Here is a 25,001-nt window from a genome sequence, read left to right as displayed (position 1 = left end):
ATCCCTCAAACCCTCCTCCTTTATCCTTTGTGGCCCTCAGTCTATAAAAGCCTGATGCTGCTAATTAGGTTATTGACCACCTGTCAATAGTCCACGTGCGTGATTAGCGGCTCCATGCACCAAGTGCATCACCGCCGGACAGCGAACAACCCATGAACTCACATTTAGGAAAATATAGAGTGGCAGGTGCACCTCCCGAAAGATGAAGGACTGAACTCCTCCTCCAGTTGCTGTTTTTGAGAATCAAATGTATTAACACATCCAAGGCCAGATTTCAGGAAAGGGTATTGATTGATTGCCTGACAGGGGGAGATGGCCAGAGGCCAAGAGGAGTCTCGCTGACTCCCCACCCAAGGCTGGGCACGGCTCCCAGGCAGGATGAAAGGGGGTGTGAGAAGCAGCCAACAGGGGAGCAGGTTGCTCTGTCCGCCTTGGCTGTGGGTACATGTGGGAGGGCCCTGGCCCAGTCCCTTCCACTGCAGGCGACAGATACTCCATCCACGCAAGCAGGAACGTAGCGTGGGTATCTCTCACATGCGTGTGGTTAATCACGTGGGCAGCGGTGGCAGTGGAAAAGCGAGGGCAGAGAATGACGTGCTAGAAAAGATTAGCAGGACTTGGAAGTTCTGGCCATAGCTGACTAAATGGTTACTGACATTGACCAGCAAGTTTGTCTCCTTGTGGCGAGAAAAGGCCGAAACGGACACCGTCAGTTCCAGAGATCTCATTTCTGAGAGAGAGAAAAATCTGTTAAGAGAAACAACAACAACAAAATTCCTTGATGCATAAATAGGAATAGATAATGAATATATAATTTACTTAATGGAAGTAAAGTTTTTGCTCCATCTAGCCTCACATCCGTTTTCCCTACAATTTGATTAAGATAAATTTATTTGGAAGGCAGACATGCACACTCATACAAACACACACATAGAGGGAGAAAGAGAGAGAGCGAGAGACCCCGCTCTTCCACCTACAGTTTCACTGTTCGGAGCTGTGCCAGGCCAAGATGGAGAGTCAGGAACTGTGGGTGAGGGGCCCAAGACCCAGATCATTCTCTGCTGCTTTCCCACAGAACATCAGCAGGGAGCTGGAAAGGAAGTGGATCTGACATGGATGTGGGCACTGCAAGCAGGGGGTTGACCCCCTGAGCTCCTGCTCCAGCCCCTGTCATTGTTCTGGGCTTGTTGCTGCTGGCTTTCGGGCTCACAGCTCTGCAAGCGGGGAGTGGCTTGTCAAAGACCTGCGTAGCATCGGAGAAGACACGACACAGCAGGTGTCGTGAGAATGTGGGAGGTGATCACAGCTGTCCAGAGGTGTGGATTCCGTATCCAGCCACAAAGACCGTGAGGGCCGTTGGGAGCCGTGATACCAGGAACCGCCTCTCAGGGGCCTGCAGTGGAGAAATCCCACTGGTATCCACTAGCAACGGGAAGCACTAAAGTGAATGATAAGTATTAATGAACTCCCACGTCCCGGTTCACTCTCTAAATGCCCGCAGCTGCCAGGGCTGGGGTGGGTGGGGGAGAAGGCAGGATCTGAAGAGGCAATTCAAGTCTCTTCTTGCACGGGTAGCAGAAGCGCAACTTTTTGCTCCATCCCTGCCACCTCGCAGATCCTCAGTAGCGAGAAATTGTAGCTAAGAGCCAGAGGCAGAATCTGAACTCAGTGTGGAACGTGCCTGTCTTCATTGGTGTCTTAACCACTGTGTCAAACTCCACCCCCTAGTACCTTTTGTTATTTTTAAGGATTAGACAAAGTGTTTTTTTTTTGTTGTTGTTTGTTTGTTTAAAGGGCTCCTGCTGTGTGGGATTGATGTGGGGGTGATTGTAGCATGGGCATTCTTCCGTTCAGTTAGCCACCCAATAAACAGGAATTCCTTGAACTCCTTGTGTGAGCCAGGGAATGAGACACAAAGGATGGACACATGGGTCAAAATGCTCCGGAACTGAAACACTCATGTAATCAATAAATGGATGTGCCTTGTGTTTGTTGAGTGTTTAAGAGTCACTTTAAAATTTTATTTTCATAGTATTGAGCCAAGTTTGCCTTTATGTCCCCATTTTCCAGGCAGGTACAGTGGGGATCAGTTCAAAAAACTAAGTGGTCTTGCTTGACCATGCCTTTCCCCAGCCGACCACCAGAGGGCGATGTGTGGGGCGGTGCACAGAAGGCTCCCGGTGGCACTCTGGGTAGCTTGTTCCAAAACTTCCTAGGTGGGCCCAACTTAGCTTGTCAGCAGGACGGGTGCTAGTCATGGGCCCTGGCAGCAAATGAAAGACTCTGGGAGGTCCCCCTTGAACCCAGGGCAGCCTCCTGGGAGCGTGCAAACATGGAGGAGTGCTTTGCAAACGAGAGGCAATGGGATGCTGCCAATGGCAAACTTCCCTCCCCACAGCAGGTTGCTGTAAGTCCCCTTCTCCATGCGCTTTGCGGATCCTTTGTTTCCTTGCTTAATGATTTCCCTTTTGCAAACAGGATTGGGGGAGACCCGTGGTTGCTATGAAAACCTGCCTGTGTTAACCCTTCTGAAGCATTGATGGGTGTCTAAACAAAGGTAGAACCAGCTGCCCGAGGCCAAGGACTACCCTCACTAAGTGGTCCAATTACAATTTTACATCCTCCTAAAATACATCCACACCATCCCTTGTCTTGATCTTTGTGATATTGGCCAAGACCCTGAAGAAGGTTGTTTCTCTGACCAGGGCTTCAAATGTCCCCCTTTACAGCCTTGCTTCTTCAGGACACCAAGTTCTTGCCTAGGGATTTAGGTCACAAAGGGGCCAGATGTGAGGCTGCATAGGTCATAAAGCAGACTCATAAAAGGCTGGGGCTGGGAGTGGGGGGCTCTGCTGGGCCGCACTCCGATGATTCACTCCCCAAGTGAATCGGATGGAGGGGTATGTTTTCCTGGACCATCACTCCTTGCAGAAGAAGGGCTGCCAAGAGACAAAATAAGGTGCCCTTTCTGTTTGCTGTTTTGTTGTTTTTAATTACAGCTGTCGGGAGATGACTCAAATCACGTTGGGAGAGAGACAAGAGGCAGTTTGCTCTTCCCGCCCCAGGTTGCAAAGCAACTTGCTTTGGTGGCTGGGAATTGTCAATTCTGCCATAAAAGCCAGTGTGCCAAAGTTTGATCCCTGCCTGCTGTTTCCACCTCCTGAAAAGACCCTCCCTTCCCCTCTCCCCTCCGCTCCCCTGCTCTCCCCTCCTCTCCCCTGCTCTCCCCTCCTCCCCCCTCCTATCCTCTCCTCTCCCCTCCTCTCCCCTCCTCTCCCCTCCACCCCCCACCTCTCCTCTCCCCTCCTCTCCACCAGACAAGCCATCCCCTAGCAGGTCAGCAGGTGGGCTCACCTCAGCCTTCTCCTGGCACCCCTTGGGGTCTCTGGCCATATTTCTCCTCCCCCAACTCTTGTCTCTACCACTCAGGGAGGGTGTTGGCGTGTAGCCAGTCCCACGGGCTGGTTCCACAAGGACACCAGCGTCCAGTTCATTGGTGGATACATGTCTGTTCATGCTCCCACACCTGAGCTCCTTTGCCTAGCTTGCTGCCTCCACTCTCACTTATTTCTCCTCTGGTGTCCCTAATGAAAAGCAAGGCATGTGTTAGAAACTTTCAGCTCCAGGCTGGCATTATGGCATAATGGGTTAAGCCACTACCTGTAATGCTGGCATCCTGTCTGGGTGCCGGTCCAAGTCCTGGCTGTTCCACTTCTGATCCAGCTCTCTGCTAATGAGCCTGGGAGGCCAGCAGTGGCAGATGGCCCAAATGCTTGGGACCTTGAACCCACGTAGGAGACCCAGAGGAAGCTCTTGGCTCTGGGTTTAAGCGTGGCCAAGACTCAGCTGTTGTAACCATATGGAGAGTGACCAGAGGGTAGTAGATTTCTTCCTCATTGCCTTTCTTTTTTTTTTAATAATAATAAAATCATTTTATTTTGGATGCTATTTATGTAGCTGAGAGGGATGCATGCCCATGTGGGCTACCTGTTAGAGTCGGGAGGGATGGGGGAAGTGGATGAAACAATGGTCTCCAATCTTCTTTTTATTTCCTGTATCTGGGGAAAGCGGGGAGAGAGGGCAACTTCCAAGAAACCCGACTGCATCAGCAGCCGGGAATGGAGGACAACCACCTGATGTCCTCCCAGGGTCCATGATGTGGAGCATGTTCTGAGATGACTGTTCCAGTGGTTTCCATAGTCCTGAGATGCTTTTGATTTCATTGCTCGAAGGTTGAGGGAATCCTTCCAAGCTCTACCTTAGAGTCTCAATTTACCCAGGTACTCTCTGTCAAAGCTTGCCTGGGAGATCTGTCCAACTTGTTCTACCCTCCCTGGTACTAGACATCCTGAATGTCTGAACTGGTTGCCATGGCCTCTATGAGCGTCTGGGCATGCCATCCACCACACAGGCCTCAGCGACCCTGGGGACCCAGTTCGGACATATGCACTCCTCCATCAGATCCTGTGATTTTCACTGTGGTTGGAGTTCTGAGTCCAGTGAGCCAGTTGGGGGGGTCCCCAAAGAAACAGCGCTCTAGGTGACCCCAGACCTGAATCCTTTGTGTGCTAGGCAGTGTAGGGGCCTGCTCAGTCCATCAACCATGTCTGCCTACACACACACACACACTGGTAGTTGTAATTGTTGGGTCCATTCTGTCACCAGCCCCATCTCATTCTCAAACCAATGAAAGCTGAGACCCAGCCTGACCCTGCCCACCAGACATTCAACCCTAGGCATACCAGTGGGAACTTCAGCCTAGTCGGAGCGACCCCCAATAACTCCCGCGAGGCCCCCTCCCAGCCCTGGTTCTTGTGCTTGGCAGTATGTGCAGCAGACTGGTCCAGTACATCCTGCATCCCATTTGGCTCTCATACATATCAATGGGTGCTATGGCCTACTTTAGCCTAACCAACCCCACTATCCAGCCCACACTTATACTAGCGGGCATCACTGCCTGTCCAGCCAGGTCCACCACCAGCCCTAGCTCTTAAGCTCATTAGTGGGAACTACCACCCATCAGGGAGGTGCCCACAATTGCCCTATTAGGCCCATTCCCAGTCCCTGATCTTGCACTTTCCAGTCGGTTCTGTGGTCTAGCCTGACAGGACTTGCCCCATCTTTTGTCCTGGAATTTGCCAGCTGATGCTGTGGCAAAGCCTGAATAGCCTGTACTTACTCTGGCTCATGCATCAGTGGATATAGTTGCTTAGCTCAGTCTGGTTCTCCCACTAAACCAGCTCCCATGCAGGCCAACGGGCTTTGCAGTCCTTCCCAGCCTGGTCTGCCCCAGTCCCAGATCTCACACTCACTAGCAGAGCAGTGGCCAGCAGGGGAGCTCTTACAGCCTACTGGAGTCATCCCCATCCCAGGTCTTATGCATGCTGATCTAGTTGCAGCACAGATTGGCATGGCTCACTTCACCCTGACATTCACCAGTGGGTGCTGCAGCCTGGTTTGGCCCATTCTGCCTGCATTTCCAGCTCATTCTAGGGGGTCTGCAGCCTAGTCCAGCCCGGACTGCTCCTAGTCCTTCCCTAATGTGAACTAGCTGGTATTATGGCCTAACCTGGCCTTCCCTGCACCCTGTCCTAGTGCTCACATCTGCCAGTAAGTCTATGAACTGGCCCAGCCTGGCCTGTCCTCACACCTGAGCCATGTGTATGCTGGTGGGTCTGCACTGCTCCCAGTCTAAGTCTTTGTGCTCAGCTGCAGGGACTACATGCTGACAGAGGAGTTCCCCAAGCTACTCTATCATGTGACAGGTCTCATGCACACTGGTTGGTTCTTGGCCCAGCCTGACTTAACCCACCTATGTACTGGCAGGTACAGCAACCTTGTGTGACCAGCCCATACCCATTCTGGCTCTTATTGTTGGGTACTAGATCCCAGCCTACCCATTCTGGCTCTTGTGAGCAGGAGTGCTGGAGCCTAGTCCAGATCCAGTCCACACCCATGCTAAGGGATACTACAGTCATGTCCAGCCTAGTCTGTAGTCCCCATTTGGGCCCTCACACTCACCAGCGACACTTGTAGACCAGCTGAGATGTCTCCTTAGCTCACTGGCCAGGCTCACTCCCAGCCACAGCTCTTGTGCATGCTGATGGCTGCTCCGACTGAGTGCAGCATAGCCCATCGCCTAGCTTGGCCTTTGCCATTAGGTGCTACAGCCTAGCCCTGCCCAGCCTGCCCCCATCCATGGCTTTCATGCAAACTGATAAAAGTGACAGTCCTGTCTATCCCAGCATATTCTGCACCACATTCTGGCTCCCATGCATAGCAGTATACTGTGGTTTGGTCTATTCCTGCCTTGTACTCACCCCCACAGCCAACCCATACACCTGCCGGACAAGTGAAGCAGCCTTTCCTGGCCTGACCAACACCCAGCCCTAACTCATGTGCTTACCAGTGGGAGCAGTGGCCCACCAGGGCATTTCCCCAAGTTTCTCCATTGGGCCCACTCTCAGACCCAGATCTCACACATGCCAGCATACCCCTGCATAGTCTGCCCCTACCTCCAATTTCAGTCTATGTGTGTGCTGGTGGATGTTGTGGCCCAGCTTGTCCCACACCCAATTCTTGGATGCTTCTGCAGTTGCTACAGCCTAGACCAGTCCAGCCTGTTCCCAACCCCAGTACTCATGAGTGTTAGTGAGTTCCATGCTCCTGTCTAGTTCAGCCCATCACCACCCCAGCCCTTGAGCAAACCAGCTGTTTATGGCAGTCCCACAGGGGTGAGCCCATGATCCCCTATAGAATCTGCTCCCACACCCAGTTCTCTCATGTGCCAGCTAGTGCCATGGCCCAGCCTAACATGATCCACACCCTACCATGAAACTCAATGGTGGGTTCTGAGGTCAAGCCTTGTCGGGCAGGCCTCCTAGTCATAGCTTTCAAGTGCATTGGTAGATGGTGGTTGATACTGACATGCCCAGCTCAGGTCTCCCACATGGGTGGGCAAATTGGTTTGTCCCCAAAAGGTTCTCCGGTTTCCTTTGCTTCCTTTAAACTACCTGGTTTGGACCCCCTTGTTTAGCTGCAAGTGCAGTACCCCAGAAGTCACTCCTCACCTGTCGCATTCTCCCTTAGTAGCCCTCCCTCCCACACATTGCCAGTATCCCTTTCCTGAGCAATCCACAAACCCCCATGCCCATAAGCCCGGTCCTCTAGCGTTGTGTCATGCCAGCCTTCAGCCCTGCCTGCCTACCCAGTGCCCACACACATTTGTGCACGGGTCCCCAGACCCTGTCTACTGGTGTGCCAGTGTCTGCCCCCCAAATATCTAAAAACAAAACAAAAAACTAGAATAGGCAACTATGCTGGCACACTGGTATCATTAACACAAATTTGGCATTAACCAGGCCCAGGATGCCCCCAAATAGTAACTGTATTAGCTGCTTTTCTTCCAGCAGTGTAACACCTGCCAGGTCCGTAACAGGTGCTTGAGACACTTGCCAAATAAATAAATGACTGATATGCTAGTAACAGCACAAGTGTGGGGAGAATATTGAAATTTGTTCCCAAAATGCTGCGGAACCAGGGCATGTCGTTTGTTTTCTCGCTCTGTATGTTGCATGTCAGATGAATGGCAGAGAGGATGATGAGGAAGAGGGAGGAAGAAGAAACGTTCTAGAGTGGAGGGCGAATTGGAAGACTGCGAGTCCCCGTTTGGAATTTCTGTCTGTGAGAAACAGGAACCTGGATCGATCATGACTCCAGACGGGCCTGGGAGCTGAGACCCTGAGCTCCAGGGGTCTGGCTGGAGGGCGGGGGTGGTGCCTGGGCCAGGCAGGACCTGCCAGGCTGACCCAGCCACCCAGCAATGTGGAGGTGGGGAAAGCTCGGGGGAGGCGGTCTCTCCAGGCTTCAGTGCTGGAAACATTTGGTTTCGTTGGATGGATACTGTGCCTCCTGGAATTGGTCTCAGCTCTTTTTTTTTTTTCCATCAACTGGATGGGGAAGCTTGAGGCCATGAACATTCCATTGCCGTTTCCAGTCACCCTGCGTGGCCCAGCGTCTTCCCGGCATCTTCTCTCCTGTGCTGCGCTCCGTGTCTTCTCCCACCCACTCCACTTTCTCCTGTCACTCCCTCCCTCTGCTCCCTTTCAGGCTTCTGTAGTCCACGCAGCCTCCATCACCTTTCCCCTCCTCTGTTCTGTCTCCTTTTTCCGTTTGGAAAGATGCAATGTGGTGGCAAAAACTCATAGCTATTTAGCACTTCCTGTTCTGGGCGTGGGGGTGGGGAGGAAGGGGAAAGCTTGGGCATCCCAGGGCCCCTCTTGGCTCACCTCCACTGTGCCTCCCTCCTTTGCCAGTCTCTACATGCCCTGTTTGCAGTCAGATCACTCCGACATCTTCCGTTCTCTGCACCTGTAAGTTTTTGCATTGGACCTTGTTTACACTCTGCGTTTTTTGGTTCAAAGCACATGTTGCTACAAGAGGCAGGAAAGCGAGTCTCGCCTTCGGGTCCTGTGAGCTCACAGTGCACGGCTGAGCGCTCGGCGATGCTGGCGGTGGGGCTGGGCCAGCTGCTGTCTAACTGAAGGGTGCAGCGGATTCACTTGCTCTGACCAGACCAGGAGGTGTCCAACGAACAGGTGAAATCTGTGTTGCTTTTTATGTTCTTTGGTGAAAGACAGCATTTCTTTTTATCATAATGCTTACAAAAAATGGGAAGACTGTGGTTCATGAGCAATAGCTAGTGCCCAGGCAGGCTTTCACTGTCTAGAGGCAATTCCATTTGTTTTCAGGATGGGTCATAAACTAGCTCGCTCCCGACTCTGAAGCAGTCATAGCATCTAAGAGACCTAGGAAACTAATCTGATTTTTTTCCTCTGTGGGTCCTCTGTGTGTTGATATTAAGGCTGATTGGAAAAAGCGCTAGTTTTCCCTCTTTTTAAAATCAAATTTATTAGGTAAGGTTTACATACAATGAAATGCAACTCTTTTAGATATTTAACTTTTTATTATATATATTTTAAAGATTTTTTTTTTCATTGAAAAGGCAGATATACAGAGAGAAGCAGAGACAGAGAAAGATCTGTCCGCTGGTTCACTCCCCGAGTGGCCACAATGGTCAGGGCTGAGCCCGTCTGAAGCCAGGAGCCAGGAGCTTGTTCCAGGTCTCTCACGCGAGTACAGGGTCCAAATGTTTTGGGCTATCCTGTCCTGCTTTCCCAGGGCACAAGCAGGGATCTAGTTGGGAAGTGGAGCAGCTGGGACATGTTCCCACAGGGGATCCCAGTGTGTGCAAGGTGAGGATTTAGCCATTAGATTATTACATCAGGCCTGATAGTTAACATCTTAGTGGATTTTAGTTTTTTCCTGATGTGCAGTGGGGAGGGGGTGGGCAAAGCAAGAGGCTGATTTCTCGCATCCATTGGTTTATTCTTCAAGTGTCCACATTTGCCAGGGCTGAGCCAGCCTACGCCAGGAGCCAGGATTCCGATGTGTCTCCCATGTGAACAACTCAAGGGCTTGAGCCAACACCTGCTGCCCACCAAGAACTGCATTGGGAACAGAGGCAGAATCGGATTCTAGACACTCAGGTGTCCTGAGCAGTGACCTAACTTGCTGCGCTACAACACTCAAGTCTACTTAACTTTTGATGAACACGTGCGTTTGCATATTTTACATAAACATCAAGGCATAGATTGCTGTCTAATTAAGTAGCACTGACCATATGTGGCTATTTAAATTCAAATGAACTAAACTGAAGTTCAGTTCCACAGCCAATCTAGTCACATTTCAGGTGCTTGGCAGCCACCTATGCCTGTTGCCCAGTGGGTAGGCCAGTGCACTGTTGGAAAACATACCCACCACACAAACAAGTTCCTATATTCCTCTTTCCAGGTAATTCCAACCCCTCTCCATGGGCCCAGATCATTGATCAAGTTGTATGGCCACAAGTTAGATTCCTGACTTTCAGAGCTGCACATCCACATACTGTGTTGTTGTTGTTGGTTTGTGAGATCCATGCTGGTTCATGTATGATTGTCACTTTTTATTGCTATGTAATATGCCATCGGGTGAATGTACTATGACTTCTCCAGCCACCTGTTGGCATTATGTTGTTTAAAGTTGGTAGGATGATGAGTGTCGCACTTACCCCTTTGTGTCATGGACACATGCTTTGATTTTGCCTGGGTAAATAATTAAGATTGGAATTGCTGGGTTATTTGGAAAGGTTGCTTTTAACTTTACAAGGATTACCCAAACCTTTTTTTTGTTGTTGTTGTTTTAAAATTGATTTATTTTTATTGGAAAGGCAGATACACAGACAGAAGGAGAGACAGAGAGAAAGAACCTTCATCCACTGGTTCACCCTGCAAGTGGCCCCAATGGCCAGTGCTCAGCTGATTCGAAGCCAGGAACTTGTTCTGGGTCTTGTACGTGGGTACAGGTTTCCAAGGCTTTGGGTCATCCTTGACTGCTTTCGCAGGCCACAAGCAGAGAGCTAGATGGGTAGTGGAACAGCAGGGACACAAACCAGTGCCCGTACGGGATCCTGGCACATGTAAAGTGAGGACATTAACCATTAGGCTACCATGCTGGGCCCTCCCAAAACTTTCCGAAATGGTTGTGCCAGTTGACGTTCCAACCGATAGTGGAGGGAATGTTCGTGCTCCCCAGTGATGACTGATTTCGTTTGTTCACGTGTCTGCTTGTTATTAAGAGACAGGGGTTGACATTTTCCCTGAGCAGCACAGATTTTCTGTCCTTTGCCGTGTGCTATGCGTTTTGTGATTGGCTGCAAGCACACTTGCAGGTGCTTCGTCTTCCTCATGAGTTGATCGCGTGATACCTCTTTTCACCCTTTGAATTCTAGTTTGTTAATGATATAGCTATTCTAGTTTTTCCATATTATTATTACTACTACTATTATTTTATGATACAATTCCATAGGCCCTGGGATTTCACTTACCCCCTCCCCAAATCCCTTCCTCCCCCACTGAGTTCATTCCCGCTCTGGGAGTGAATCAGTAGAAGAAAGATCTTTCTCTCTGTCTCGCCCCCCTCTCTGCATATCTGACTTTGCAATAAATAAATAAATATTTTTAAAAAGATGGCAATGCCAGTATTAGTTTCCCTGTGGGACCAGTCAAATGCACTGAGCTGGAAGTAAGTTTGCTCCCAGCTCGGTGCATACCCTGCTCATCGTTGTCCCTGCAGTCGTAAAGCCTTTGCCACACTCTACAAAATGGTGTCTGAAGCGCCACTCATAGAGTTCTTGATCTGCTGGCCATCAGTTCTGAGGGCTGCCAGGATCTATTTTGGGTGGAACCTGTAGGATGCCATGTTGTTGCAGTTCACTGAGCCAGGTGTGAGTTGCTCCTAGCTTAGTGCACGTGCAGTCCTGTCCCATAGCCTTTGCCTCCCTACACAAGATGGGGCCTGACTCGGCTCTAGGGTGGGGACTGGGCTCTGAAATCCACCCTCTTCCCGCACTGCCTGTGTCTGCTCCTGGTCAAATCAAACAAACCAGCAGGATGGGCAGTTCTTTGGGTTCACCTCCTGAGCTGATGGTGAACTCCCCTTCCTACCTGGTTGCTGCTCACTGGATGTCACTGGGATGTCTGGGCTTTGCAGCAGCACAGCATTGTCTCCACTGCTTTCCTGCCATCAGTCTGTCCTCTCCTCTTTCCTGGAATGGCCCTCTCTGCTTCACCCTGGCTAATGTTTCTCTGTCTGTTTTGCTGTTCTGCATTTTTATCGTCATCATCATCATCATCATCATTATTACTACAGAAAGAAAGAGAAGTAAAGAGACAAAAATTTTCCATCTGGTGGTTCACTCCTGTGCTGACCCAAAGCCAGGAGTTCAGAGCCTTCTTGGGTGTTGCATGTGGGTGCAGAGTCCCAAGGCTGTGGGCAGGCCTCCACTGCTTTCCTAGGCAACCAACAGGGAACTGGATGGGAAGTGAAGCAGCTGGGACGTAATGCTGGCCCTTGAAGGTGGAGGATAAGCCTGTTGAGCTATATCACTGGCCTCTAGCTTTTTTTTTGTTAAGTAGGATGTAGGATGTATATGATACATTTCTGTCTATCCCCTTGTGTTCAACTTGTGTTTTCATTTGAAGCATGTTTTGATAGCAGCATGCAGCTTATTGTTGCTTTTAAAATGCAGTATGAGACTCTCTGACTTTAAATGGGAGTGTCATCATTTCCTTCAAACATTTACGAAGATAGAGGAAAAAAGTATACGTGTTTATATATATATAATTACAAGAGTTTTGACATGCATATAGCTGTGAAGCCATCACCACAACCAAGTAGACGTTTGAAACATTCTCAAGCTTTTCTGAGGCTCTTTAGGATTCCTTCCGCCTACCACTGATTTCTCCAGGCAAGCACAGCTATGTTTATTGCCACTACAGGTTCATTTGCGTTCTCCAGGATTTTGATTAAATGGGAAATGCCATATGTACACTTTTTTAAAAAAATCATTTTTATATCATGTTTTTACTCTCCATTCTTTGCTTCATTTAAAGTTCCTATGTAATATTCCATTGTACAAGCATACAAATAATTTTATGCATGAACAAAGTTTGTTTCTAGATTTTGCTATTGCACACCGAGCTGTAGTAAGTCTTCTTACGTGAGTCTATGAACTGAAGCTCTTAGTTCTGAGGGAACAGCTAGGAAAGGAGTTGTTGAGTCACGTGGGCACAGATTTAGTCTTCAGCTAATCCGTGTTCCAAGATTTTGGAACATTGGACATTCTCACCTACGTGTAACAATTTCATTTCCTCTCCTTTCTTCCCAGCCTTGTGAATGGCTCTTCTTTCTATTTTTGTGGTTCTCTGGTTGCGGTCTATATTTCATTCACTTTTTGTCCATTTTGTGTCTTCTTACGAGGATTCTGACGACACATCTTGCTAATTTAGAGAAAAGTTAGCCGTCTTCTCCTTCTTGTATCATTCCGTGGCAATGGTACATGTATGTGGTACAAATATTTGTTGTTGTTCTGTGACTGCTTTGTGAATTGTCTCACAAGAGTAAAAGTTACGAACCTTGATGAATTTCAATTAATAGTTTTATGAGTGTTGGCGTTCTACTTATATAACCTTTATTGCTCTAAAATCACAGCTGTTTTGCCCTGCATTTTCTTCTAGAAATTGTAGAGGTTTCAAGTGCTCTCATTCAGGTTAGGATCCATTTGAGTAAATGTTTGCGTTAGGATATAAAGGAAGTGTTCACCCTTTTTAAAATACTACACGATGTCCCCTTAAAATGTGTGGACATTTTTATTTGAAAAAAAAAAATCTGTGATTGCTTATTTATAAGGGAAAAGTGACAGGAGGTGTATGCAAATACTTCGTGAACTTGCTGAGACGTTTGGAATGAAAGACCAAGTGAAGCATGGAGGTAACAATTTGTCTGCCCTCAGATCTTATTTTCAGTGAATGTAGTTGCCCTGAATCATTTGTTTCTGTTTATCCCAGAATGATTAAAGAAGTTTCTTTTGATCTACAGCTGTGTGTATAGTAACAGTCATATCCATTGTGTTCCTTCCGCCTCCCAACTCCAAAGGCTTAAGTACAATGTTTATGGTAACTTTGAAATAAATATTATGCCACTAAAACTTGCAGATTTGAGAACTTGGGACTTTAAAGGTTAGGAAAGGAGAAATCATCCCATTTATTATTCGGTGTAGTGGTGTTAGGGTGAAAAGTCTTGTTCCAAATACCTGAATTTTGTAACATCCGCAGGTTCCAGGATTTTCTTCAAATGCAAATACTTTCTGAAGTGATGTGTGTATCAACATACACCATTCAATTTTCCTTCAATTGAATAATATCCTCATCTAACTTTTTATCAAATAAGCTAACATTAAATTGTGGCAATGCGAGAAAAAGGGAAAAGAAAAGCCAATGGCTCTGAAAACAAACATCTAAAATTTAATGACTTACAAATGGGTTCAAGATACAAAACGGCAGAGAGAAATACAGATTGAATGTTTTGGTTTTTAAAACATGAACTGTCACCACGTTGCTTTGAGCAAGTCTGTCATTGCCTAAGAAATGCACATAACAACGAAGAAATCTCCAAGGACACACATTTTAAGATCAAGTGTTGATTTTCAGCCACTCCTCTGCTGTGCACACACTCGCTGGCCACGGAACCATGGAACTTCTCATATCCTTTTCAAAGAGGAGAACCTTGAGAATTACAAGAGCAGTGTTTTGAAGAACACCTTCTGGGACAATTTTCATTCAAAAAATAATATTGAGATCATGCATGCTTGTTTTTTTCCTTTTTCATGATTTGATTGTCTAGAATGAACAAAGTTAAGTCAGTCAAGGAGCATACTGGAAATAAAAACATGTTTCCAAATAGTCTGGCATAAAACTGTTAAAAAAGAATTAGGCTGGAAGATGATAGCTAATATGCTTCTTAATCACGTGAGTCCATTGACCCATGGGTTGGGAACTAGTTTGTTCATGATCAATCTCATAGCTTGAGGCAACTGTGTAGTGCCAACAGGTGCAAAGTGGCACATGAGGGGGTGACATGACGAGCTGTGAGGTGGTGCTGGGACTCATGCATAAGATCAGAAAGGACACATGGACCCTGTACAGTTTGAGTGTCAGATCTGCATATGTGACTTCGAATTTTTAATTTTTTATGTATTTGAAAGTCATGGAGAAAAAGAAATCTTTCATCCACCAGTGGTTTACTCCCCAATCGCTCCCAACAACTGGAGCTGGGCCAGGCCAAAGTTGGGATCTATCAGGGTCTTCCAAGTGGATGGCAGGGACCCAATTACTAGAGCCATCGGCTGCTGCTTCTTTGGGTGTGCATTCAGGAAGCTGGAATTGGAAGTGGCACTTGGACACAGGATGTGAGCATCCGAAGCAGAGTCCTCCCCACTGCCCCATTGCACCAGACACCCACCCCGAATGGATGACATTGCAGGAGGGTGCAGGATCAAGTGATGGGAGAAGAGTGTGGGTTGGTAGTGCCAAAGTTCAGTGAGCACAGATTGGACTATTTCCTTCAGACAGTGGGGACTGCAGCACCTACACGAACGATTAACTGTCAGGAAGGCCTTTACTTCTAACTGGCAGATGGAACCAAGCTCCCAAACAACACCTCTCCTGCCCCCTTTTTGTGGGCTGATGCGTCTGTATGAATTGCTGCAGCAGATAACACAGGTTTTTACGACTCTTCCAAACCTCCTTTGGGAAACCTTATGGCTGAACAACTCACAAGATCAAATCGCCTCAGGGCCACGATGTTCTTTTATCACTGCTCCTTTCTGTGTCACAACAACCCAAGCCCAAATGCAGTCATGGCCTCCAAGGACAGTGTGGGAATTCCTCTCTGCAGCCCCTGAGAGATTGGAGTTTGGACTAACGCGTCCTTTCTGAATCACGTGCTCGAACAAGGCTTTGGTTCCATGTTTCTTTGTGGTTCAGGACCACCCGTGTGGGGAAGGGGTCTTCAGTGGGAGAGGGTCAGCCACAGAAGCCTCATTAGGCATTAAGTAAGCACCCGCAAACCATACTGTGCTTCCCAGAGGTGTGGGTGCCATGCCCAGGTGATAGCAAGTGTGCAGACAGCAGTATTGTAACCAGCCAGTATATGTTTTCAATAAAAAATGCAAAGTGCAGCATCAGGAGGTGCTTACAAAGGTGCTTCTGAATTCATTTTTTAAACAATGGAATGTATCAGATACACAGCTACAGACATAAATGTAGATGCGCACACAGGCACGTGGACAGCTCTCTGTACAGCTTCCGTCGTAGGTACTTCCATAGACACCCAAGAACCACACAGGGGGAAACAAAAACACGCGATTTTCTTCTCCAGCTCCCTGAAATTCTAAAAGGTTGTCTAACCCTTGAAACATTAAAATATCTCGTTTTCATATAAAATATCTACAAAAATAGATACCATTTACAAAAAAAAAAAACCCCACAAAAACCAGACAGCATTTCCAGTTTTCCTTAGCCACCCTTCCCTCGGTCCCTACGTCCTTGTTTTCTTCTCAGAAGGTCGCCATCTCCAGCAGAGAGCGCTTGAAGAGCTGAGCGTTCCTCGACAGGTCTGTGACCTGGTGGACCATCTCCTGCAGGGCCGTGGTGCTAGGGTAGTGCAGCGCGGCCATCTTGGTCGCCATGACTATCGTCTTGAGCTGTTCGCAGAGCTGGTTACTGGAGTTCATCACTTTGGTCCGGATGTCCTGGGCAGCCACCTGCCTCGTCAGCGTGTCCCCAATGAACACGAGTTTGTGTGCGCTGAGGATGACAAACTTGCTGTGCGCCACGAAGATCCTTGGGGGCTGGGCCGAGCTCACGCAACTAAAGAGCGCATCAATGGCGTTGAGAAGGGAAATGAAATGGGTCTCACACTGGTCGTAGTAGAAGCAAAGCAGCTGCCTGTCCTGCGCGCCCACACCACTGCTTGTGGCTGGGAGACTCTGAGAGCACTTCCACTTGGAGATGTCATTCTCCACGGGTTTTGTAATTTCCTCTTCCAGCAGCTGGAACTGACTCAGCTGAAAGGGAGACAAAAGTACATGTTATGAAGGGCAAGGCAGTACGGCATCATGGACGCGACCCTGCAGTTGGAGGTAAGAGACGGGGATTTTCATTCTTGGTAAGTGTTTATTAGCTGTGAGGTCATGGCCAAGTCCGGGCTGTTGGGAAAGATGATTCCTAGAGAATCCTTTCGGTTTCTTCTGTCTGCCTGCAAGGCGGCATAAAGCTTAAACCCAAGCCCCAGTACCTGCGCTTTTATGAAGGTTAAATGAGTTAGTGTTTAAGCACAGTGTTTACAACAGTGTTTGGGATATTGCAGGCTCTACGTAAATGGTTATTAATTGTTCGGTTGTGGCGAGGGAAAACCAAACTTGTGCTCTTCCCGTCCAATCGCCAAGTGTGTGCCTTCCTTAGCAACACCTGGCCTAGCTCGCTTCAAAGTGCTTCGTTAAAATAAGCGATGCACGATCCTTCCCGTATCTCCTGTAACATCCAGACGTACAGATATAACCTAGCAGCACAGGACCCCCTCACGCATACATATACGTGCTTGTGGTCAGGGACGGCCTTAAGGAAATCTGAACTAAGTAATGCTTAGGCTCTTGTGTGATCAGACTCAGAGTGCTGGTTCTGCTTTCTCTTTCCCCAAGCGGCATATTATTTACATTGTGATTCTAATAACTTCTAGCTAACCTGAGACTGAAGACTCAGGAGAGACCACTGTGAGAGGACTTGCGTCTCCCGTCCAAGGCAGGGTAGAGTTATAGCAGGAAGAACTTGACTCAGTTTCTCCTCTGAGGAATGCGCACACAGCCAGCATGACTCTCCTCCGGAGTCTGTTCTGCTCTTTGGAATTACTGCAGTTTGGAAAAGTTCCCCTCAGCCCTGCAGTCTGACGTGGCCAGACACCAAGGCAAACAGCCAGGTACAGGGTGATGTTCCAGGGTATTTAACAGTAATGAAATATGTTTGCTAGGGTTGATGTCTTTGAAAATATCTTCGTCCATGTGTCGTCTGATTAGATGGAGCGGGGGGACTTTGCCATTTTGTAGAGCAGTAGCTGCACTTCAGGGAGGTCACATGACTTGCCTGAGTTCACGTCACTTGTCTGATCAGAAAGCAATGCGTAGAACTCAGGTTTCCTGAAGACAGCATGCCACTGCATCTCACTGCACGCCATTTTGCCTTCAAATGCTTATAAATCCTCAGTTTTTTACTTTTGCGCTCTTGACCTAGCAACATACAATATAATCTACTCGGGCCCGGCGGCGTGGCCTAGTAGCTAAAGTCCTCGCCTTGAATGCCCCGGGATCCCATATGGGCGCCAGTTCTAATCCTGGCAGCTCCACTTCCCATCCAGCTCCCTGCTTGTGGCCTGGGAAAGCAGTTGAGGACGGCCCAATGCATTGGGACCCTGCACCCATGTGGGAGACCCGGAAGAGGTTCCAGGTTCCCGGCTTCGGATTTGGCACGCATCGGCCCGTTGCGGCTCACTTGGGGAGTGAATCATCGGACGGAAGATCTTCCTCTCTGTCTCTCCTCCTCTGTGTATATCTGGCTGTAATAAAATGAATAAATCTTTAAAAAAAAAACCAATATAATCTACTCCGCTTGTATATGCAGCTGTTGGATGAGTGTGGCCTGCCCTGACAGAGTCTGACAGCACTGTATCCGCTCCTCCTCCTATCACTGGATCAGACCAAGAACAGCCACGTCACAGGGATGTATGGACAAGACAGATGGAGAGACTGGGGTTAGAGCAGAAGTGGAGGGATAGAGCCCAAATTAGACTCTTTTCCTCTAGGAATCTGTTGATCACAGAAGGTGGCTGACCACCAGCAGCAGGAGCTGAGATGAAAAGCCATACGCAGAAAATGTTTTGCTTGGCCACTCATGGATGCTACGCAATCATGGGCCAAGCAACCTAAGTTAGCTCACAGAGGAAATGTTATCGACGAGGGCAGAGGGAAGCAGGTTGCCCGAGAGAAGCAAACGCAGCACAAGAGAGAGAGAGAGAAAAAAAATATATACATCCAGTTCTTATCAGGTTTGGCTGAATTCTCATTTTCTGTTCTTGAATTCCCTGCTGTGGCTTTACCATAAAACCTTTTTCCTTTGGCTAACTTCATTTCTGGAGACCGAAAGCCTCAACCCAAGTAATCCTCCGTGTAGCAGATAGCCAGGCGTAGCCTGAAGAAAACCTGCCATTTGAGTGTAAACCAGGTACACCCAGCTGGATTAGCAGAGCCGTAAACCCTCGCCTTGTTGTTACACCCTGTTATGTGCCTCAGAGCCCATGTATGACAGTGTGCTGCAAGGATCAAAATTGTCTTTTGAAGTTGTGCCTTTCCCCCTCTCAGCAGGAAATCTCCCCAACACCAAGGAACTGCTGTGGATTGAACGTACCTGATGGTGTTCCAGCTGCATCTTGTTCTGTTTGATGATGTTCTCTTTCTCCAGGAGCTCCTTCTGCTGCCTCTCAAACTCCTCCTTTCCCTGTGGTTTTTCAACATAAAGAGCACACGGTGTCATTATGAAAGCAATTCACTTGCGCTCATCATTTCAACTGGCAAAAACCCCCAAACACTCTTGGATGGTCCACTGCCTTGGTTACTTCCTGCGTGTCCAGCTAGGCCTCACGAACAGCGGATAGGGTTGACATCTTGGCCATCCTTCCACCGCCACCACGTAGGTCACAGCTCAGTACTGAGACCCGCTTCCATATGGGGCACCCCATTGTCTGCTGTGACTTTCCAGCTTTGGTGAAATCAACCATCCCCTTCCAATTGCCTTAAGAAATAATGTTTTCTCTGGGTTCTGGCTTCCTTTCTCATAGGTTCGTGTGAACCCATCAACTTGCAAATGCAGGTCTCACTGTGGTCCATACTCATCTCTAGATCTCCAGTCCAAGTTAACTGTACTTGTAAGCTGAATGCCAACCGCCCTCATCTCCCTTCTCCCCGCATCCTTCCTCACACCAAGTGTGGCTCCATCCCTCCTTACCCTCTCACACTCACGGGCATCTGGTGGCTTGCCGGTTCTCAGTACAATCTTTGGCCATTGGCCTAACTAAGCATGCAGCATGGGATGGTAGACCAAATTTTAAGTAACAGATCTCAGTAGGGAGTTTTAATGCCTTGTGGTAGAAGAGTGGGTTGTCAGGATCCTAAGTCAGCTTGGTACCGGGTGAAATTTCCTTTTGCAGACGGCAAACTGCAACCATGCAGATCCTCACAGTTAAGTTCCAAACCAACTGGCAAATATCCAGTGCTTCTCTGGGCAAGGCTAAGAAAGGAATCTCATCCATCTCTCTCACACACTGTGAAATTAAGCGGAACTTAGAACCTCGGCAGCGCAGCAGATCCGTCCTCCCTTCCTTCCTACCTGCCTTCCTTTAAAATTTTTTTGACAGTGAACATTACTACAAGTTACTAACAAGGTGGAGTTGGTGTGATTATTGGAGGGCCCACCATTCAGTTTGGTGGATTGCACATAAATGGAGTCCAATCCACCTCTGTAGATGAAGGAAAGACCCCGGGGAGGTGAAAGCAGTTGGCTACACAATCCTAGAAGACAGTGTTTTTTCTGCTGTACCATATCACACCCATCCTGTGACCTCCTTGGGTTCATACTGAGTCACTCTCTCTCCAAACTGCTGAGCTCCCCAAACGTGACTGCTGTGATGTGTGTGGGGGCGATGGCGGGGGCCTTCTTTACCTGCAGGTGGACGTAATCATAGTCATCCATCCAGCTCCTCTCGGAGCCATCACTGCTGCTGCAGTCGGGGCCCTGCTCATTGCCCATGCTGGGGGGCAGCGGTTTGCTGTGGGTCTGGGCCTTGGGGTCACCAGATGGCAGTGGCTGCAGGTGGGAGCCACCGCGAGGATACTCAGTTGAGTTTATCATGCCCTCAGGCCCGTTCTTGAGCTGTGAGCTGCCGGGGCCCAGTCTGAAGAGCACCTCTGCATTGGCATGGATGGTTGTGGTGAGCTGCTTTGTGTCATCAGGCACCGTCTTGGCCACCATCACAAACCGGTCCAGGTCATCACACTTGTTTTGGGGCTTGTTGATGGCCAGGATGTTCAGGGACCAGCTGCACTGGTTTAAATCCTGGCTGGTTTGGCTTAGGATCTGGTGGGAGTCTTCTACTCTTTGGAGCTCCCGCTTCATTTTGTTATGGAGGGTGAGTTCCGGGAGGCAGGAGGCGTTGGCTGCAGCTCCCTTGGCAAAGTGGAGGTACTCCTTGAGGAACAGCCCCACCCTGTCCACTGCCGTGCGGATCTCATTGATGTGCCTCTCCATGTAGCCGTAGCACCTCCAGTCCGTGGTCACCAGTGCCATCAGGCTGGCCACGCCCGCCTCCAGGACCTGCTGGAGCCGGTGAAGCCTGTCAAGGGCTGTGTCCGGATCCAGGAAGAGCCTTTCGTCTTGAGCAGGGGAGGCAGACAACGAGGACTCCTTCGAGGACGTGGAAGACGTGGACATGTTACTCCTGGTGCTGCCTGTGCTGGAGAAAGACAGTCGGTTGATGCCATCCACCAGGTCCCGAGAGCCTTTGGCATCCAGAGCGTTGTGCAGTGGGACATCGTACACGCCCTCTCTGTCTTCAGGATTTGCTTTCTCGACAGTTTCTGCTGGGGGCTCAAGGAACTGAACCCCTCGGGGGACGTCGTAGGCGTCATTCTGAGGGCCCGGGGTTCCCAGCTGTGGGTGGTGAGGGGAGAGGCCCTGGTGCCTGTGCACTGCGGGCTCCGCAGCCCCCGGAACATCACAGCTATACTTCACGTGGAGGTCCTTGCCTGCTGGCTTGGCACCTGTCGGCGGGATGTCATAAACACCTTCAGGCCTGGTCTCTGGCCGTCCAGCCTGTCTCATGGGAGGTGGGAAGTCATATTCTTTGTCCTTGAACCCAGCCTCCTCTTGGCAGGCAGAGGGTGGAAAGGCATAGACCTGAAAAAGGAAGTATTTGTTCAGTAGGCTCCTGGAGACACGGACACGCAAGCTCATGATAATCAGGTCTGATTACGGCCCCTCGGCTTTGCCCCTCACCCACTAAGCAGAAGAATTTTCCAGGCTCAGTGCTGTTCCTGACACCCTGTTCTTTCACAGTTGTCTTCATCCCCTGGGCTCAGGGTTGACTGCCCTGTAGAGCTTTCCCAGCTAAGTGGCTTCTGGCCCCTTCCTGGGTGTCCTTCCTGGCTGTGCCATGCTGGGAGACACCCTGGCCTGAGAGGTGGGAGACCCAAGGGTCCTCACCTACGTGTCTTAGACACAGTCCCTGAGACTGTAAGATGAGGGAAATGGCATTTGCTGAGCAGGAACACTCGAGGGTAACCATGGCACAGATGAGCGAGCGCTCACCTACATTCCGTAGAAGTTCTAGAATGTTCTTTCTGGGAAATACACGGGCACCTGATAAACCCAGTCCATCACCGTCCCTTCCAATCCACTCGGCTTATTCCACGTTGCTTTGAAGTGGACCCCGTTGGCTGATTCTGTAGCGTTATCACTAATGATGCGCTTTCCCACCTGCTGTCGCCTGCCGGCTCCCTCTCCTGGACTAATCCCCCTCTCTGTCTTACCTTCTTTTAGCCCAATGAACACACACATACCTCCTCACACACGTGTTCCCACTCATTCTCTCCCATGGCTGTAATACACACCCTGCCCCCACACTCACACATCTGCTTCACCTCACAGGTACCTACACTCTTACACGCATGTCCAACACACTCATGATGCCTGCATCCCCTGATGTGCGCACACACTCAGCTGATACACACACACACACACACACACACACACACACACTGTTTGGGCCGCCCTGTGGCAGCACACTTACCCCCGCAGCAGGAGGGATGTCATACACCCCTTGGGGTTTGATCTCTCCCATTGGAACTGAGAATACGGGGCCTTTCACGGCTGAGGGTGGGATGTCGTAGACCTAAGGAGAAGCACTTGGGTTACTTGGGATGGAGATGGCTCACACTACTCAGCTGGGAGGCTGCTAAGGGCTTTTACTTTTTTTGTGTCAGGGTGTATAAAGGTTTCATCTGGGCCAGGCGGCGTGGCCTAGCGGCTAAAGTCCTCGCCTTGAACGCCCCAGGATCCCATATGGGCGCTGGTTTTAATCCCGGCAGCTCCACTTCCCGTCCAGCTCCCTGCTTGTGGCCTGGGAAAGCAGCTGAGGACGGCCCAATGCCTTGGGACCCTGCACCCGTGTGGGAGACCCGGAAGAGGTTCCAGGTTCCTGGGATCGGATCGGCGCTGCATCGGCCCGTTGCGGCTCACCTGGGGAGTGAATCATCGGGTGGAAGATCTTCCTCTCTGTCTCTCCTCCTCTCTGTATATCTGACTTTGTAATAAAATAAATAAATCTTTAAAAAAAAAAAGGTTTACTCTTTGACAGTAGCCCATGTATAGTTTTTCTTTTTAAAGTTTGGACTCTTTGACTTCGCTTGAATAAAAGTGGTCTTAATAGCAATAGCTACACTGTCACTATTTGAGTCCCATTGAAATTTTACACTCGCTGAAATAAAATGGCTGAAATGACACAGCGACAGGAGCTTTCTCAGAGCAAGGACTGGGATGTCCTGATCAAGCAAGTCCAGGAGACACAGTTGAAACAACGCCAATGAACGTGGCTCCAGGAGAGACAGAGTGTCCTGGGAAGTGTGCATCCTCTGTGACTGTCCACAGCCTCCAGGGCTGTTCCTGTACGTACCCCTTGGGTGCTGTGCGAAGGAGGGATATCATAGACGTCCTTTTGGTATCGGGGTGGGTATTCGTACACGTAGCCCTGGCCAGTCCTCACCGGGGTTATCACCTGTTGGCAAGAAGAACACAGGTGTCAAAGGCCACGCCTTCGTCCCCAGCCAGTCTCCTGGCTTCCTAGTCAGGCACATCTCTCCCGTTTAAGATGAACAGAATAAAGGAAGGGAGGGAGGGAGGAAAGACAAGGAGACACCAGATGAGTGTTAAAACTTTCCAAACAAGCTCCTAGCTACCTCTGTCAGCTTTCTTCGTGGTAGCAGAGTCATCTCAAAGTTTTAATTCCCGTAACAGATCTTAACAAGGTAAGGGAAATTCATTTTTAAATCATGAAAGTCCTAGCTGATCCATCGGGAACATGCAAAATGAAGCACATGGAAATTATACATATATATGTATAGTATATGCATTGTGCATGTATAATATACATATTCTACAAATACATAAAGCCTCCCAGTTGAAACACACACACATATACATTAATATGTATTATCCATATATATTCATATATATAAGCACACACAGCCTTCCACTTCAAAATATACTTCTTATTTATTTAACTTGTTTTGAGAGAGAGGAGACAGGGGGAGAGAGTGGGACCGATCCCCTGGTAGACAAATGGGGAAATCTGGCCAGTGGTTCATTCTCGAGAAGGAACAGTCAGGGAGAGGCCAGGCTGAGCCCAGGAGCGGAGAGTTCCATCCAGATGTCCCTTGTAGGTGGGAGAAACCCAAGTGTTTGGACTCCCACTGCCACCTCTCAGGGAGCACAGTAGCAGGGAGCTGGAACCAGAAGTGGCGTTAGGACTCGAACCCGGGCTGTCTGCTATGGGAAATGGAGCCTTAACTGGGGTGCCAAATGCCTGCCCCTGAAATCTGCTTTGTGGTAAAGGCTCTGAAATTATCTGTAAACACTGCGAAGAGAATTCTGCCTCTTACAATTCCTCTCATACTTTCCTGAGTATGCCTCTTCATCTGCCATTCTTATTAGGATCATAACAAAAATTCCACAGGTCAGGAAAGTACTTCTACAGAGTCAAAGCTCAAATAGGGTGCTGTCTACAGAAGCTTCCAGAGACTTTCCATCTAGCTTACGAAACAAAAGATAGATGGTTCACTGATACCTGTGGAAGATTGATTCCAGGATGTCTAGCAGGTACCCAAATCCGAAGATGCTCAAGTTGTTTCTATACAACAGTGTGACCTTTGCAAGTAACTTCACACACATTCTCAGCACACTGAGTCACATGTAGATTACTCATGATACCCAACAGGAGGTAAATGCTCTGTACATCTTGTGAGATTGTACTGTACATTTAAGGGATAATGACAAGGAAAGAGTTGGACCATGTTTAGCACAGATGCAATATTCTTCTTGAATGTCCAGTGGTCAGTTGCATCTGCAGACGTGAAATCTGGAGATTAACTGAGCAGTTGCTACGGAGGCAGGGAGCTGCAAGGGGTTGGAGTTCAGGCCTCCTGACCTCAGGCTGCCAGGTATTTTCCTATTTTCAGTAGGTAGCAGACTCCACTGATGCTAATGACATGAATACCCCCCGGCAGGCTCCTGTTTTCTTTCTATTTTTAAAGAATGTTATTTATTTGAAAGGCAGGAGAGGGAGAGAGTGGTAGAGGCAGAGAGAGAGAGAGAGAGAGAGAGAGAGAGAAATCTTCTACCTGCTGGTTCACTCTCCAAATGGCTGCCATGGCTGGGGCTGGGCCAGGCCGAAGCTAGGAGTCCGAG

The 25,001-nt window shown here is 49.0% G+C and overlaps 1 protein-coding gene across 2 annotated transcripts in view; it reads right to left on the bottom strand.

Moving 5' to 3' along the window:
* Window positions 1-15,627: 15,627 nt before the first annotated feature.
* Window positions 15,628-25,001, bottom strand: part of NEDD9 (neural precursor cell expressed, developmentally down-regulated 9) — a 108,629-nt gene continuing 99,255 nt past the window's right edge. For both annotated transcript variants that reach the window (XM_058668719.1, XM_058668724.1), the window contains exons 3-7: window positions 23,212-23,313; window positions 22,330-22,431; window positions 20,205-21,437; window positions 18,894-18,983; window positions 15,628-16,504 (exon numbers count right to left, since the gene is read on the bottom strand). In XM_058668719.1, coding sequence (XP_058524702.1) covers window positions 15,995-16,504; window positions 18,894-18,983; window positions 20,205-21,437; window positions 22,330-22,431; window positions 23,212-23,313 — 2,037 coding nt within the window. In that variant the 3' untranslated portion in view covers window positions 15,628-15,994. The remainder of the gene's footprint in view (window positions 16,505-18,893; window positions 18,984-20,204; window positions 21,438-22,329; window positions 22,432-23,211; window positions 23,314-25,001) is intronic.

This window comes from Ochotona princeps, chromosome 1 (assembly GCF_030435755.1).
Source record: "Ochotona princeps isolate mOchPri1 chromosome 1, mOchPri1.hap1, whole genome shotgun sequence".
In the NCBI taxonomy this organism is placed as follows: domain Eukaryota; kingdom Metazoa; phylum Chordata; class Mammalia; order Lagomorpha; family Ochotonidae; genus Ochotona; species Ochotona princeps.
Note: the sequence above shows the minus strand (reverse complement) of the source record. Positions and strands in the feature narration are given on the sequence as shown.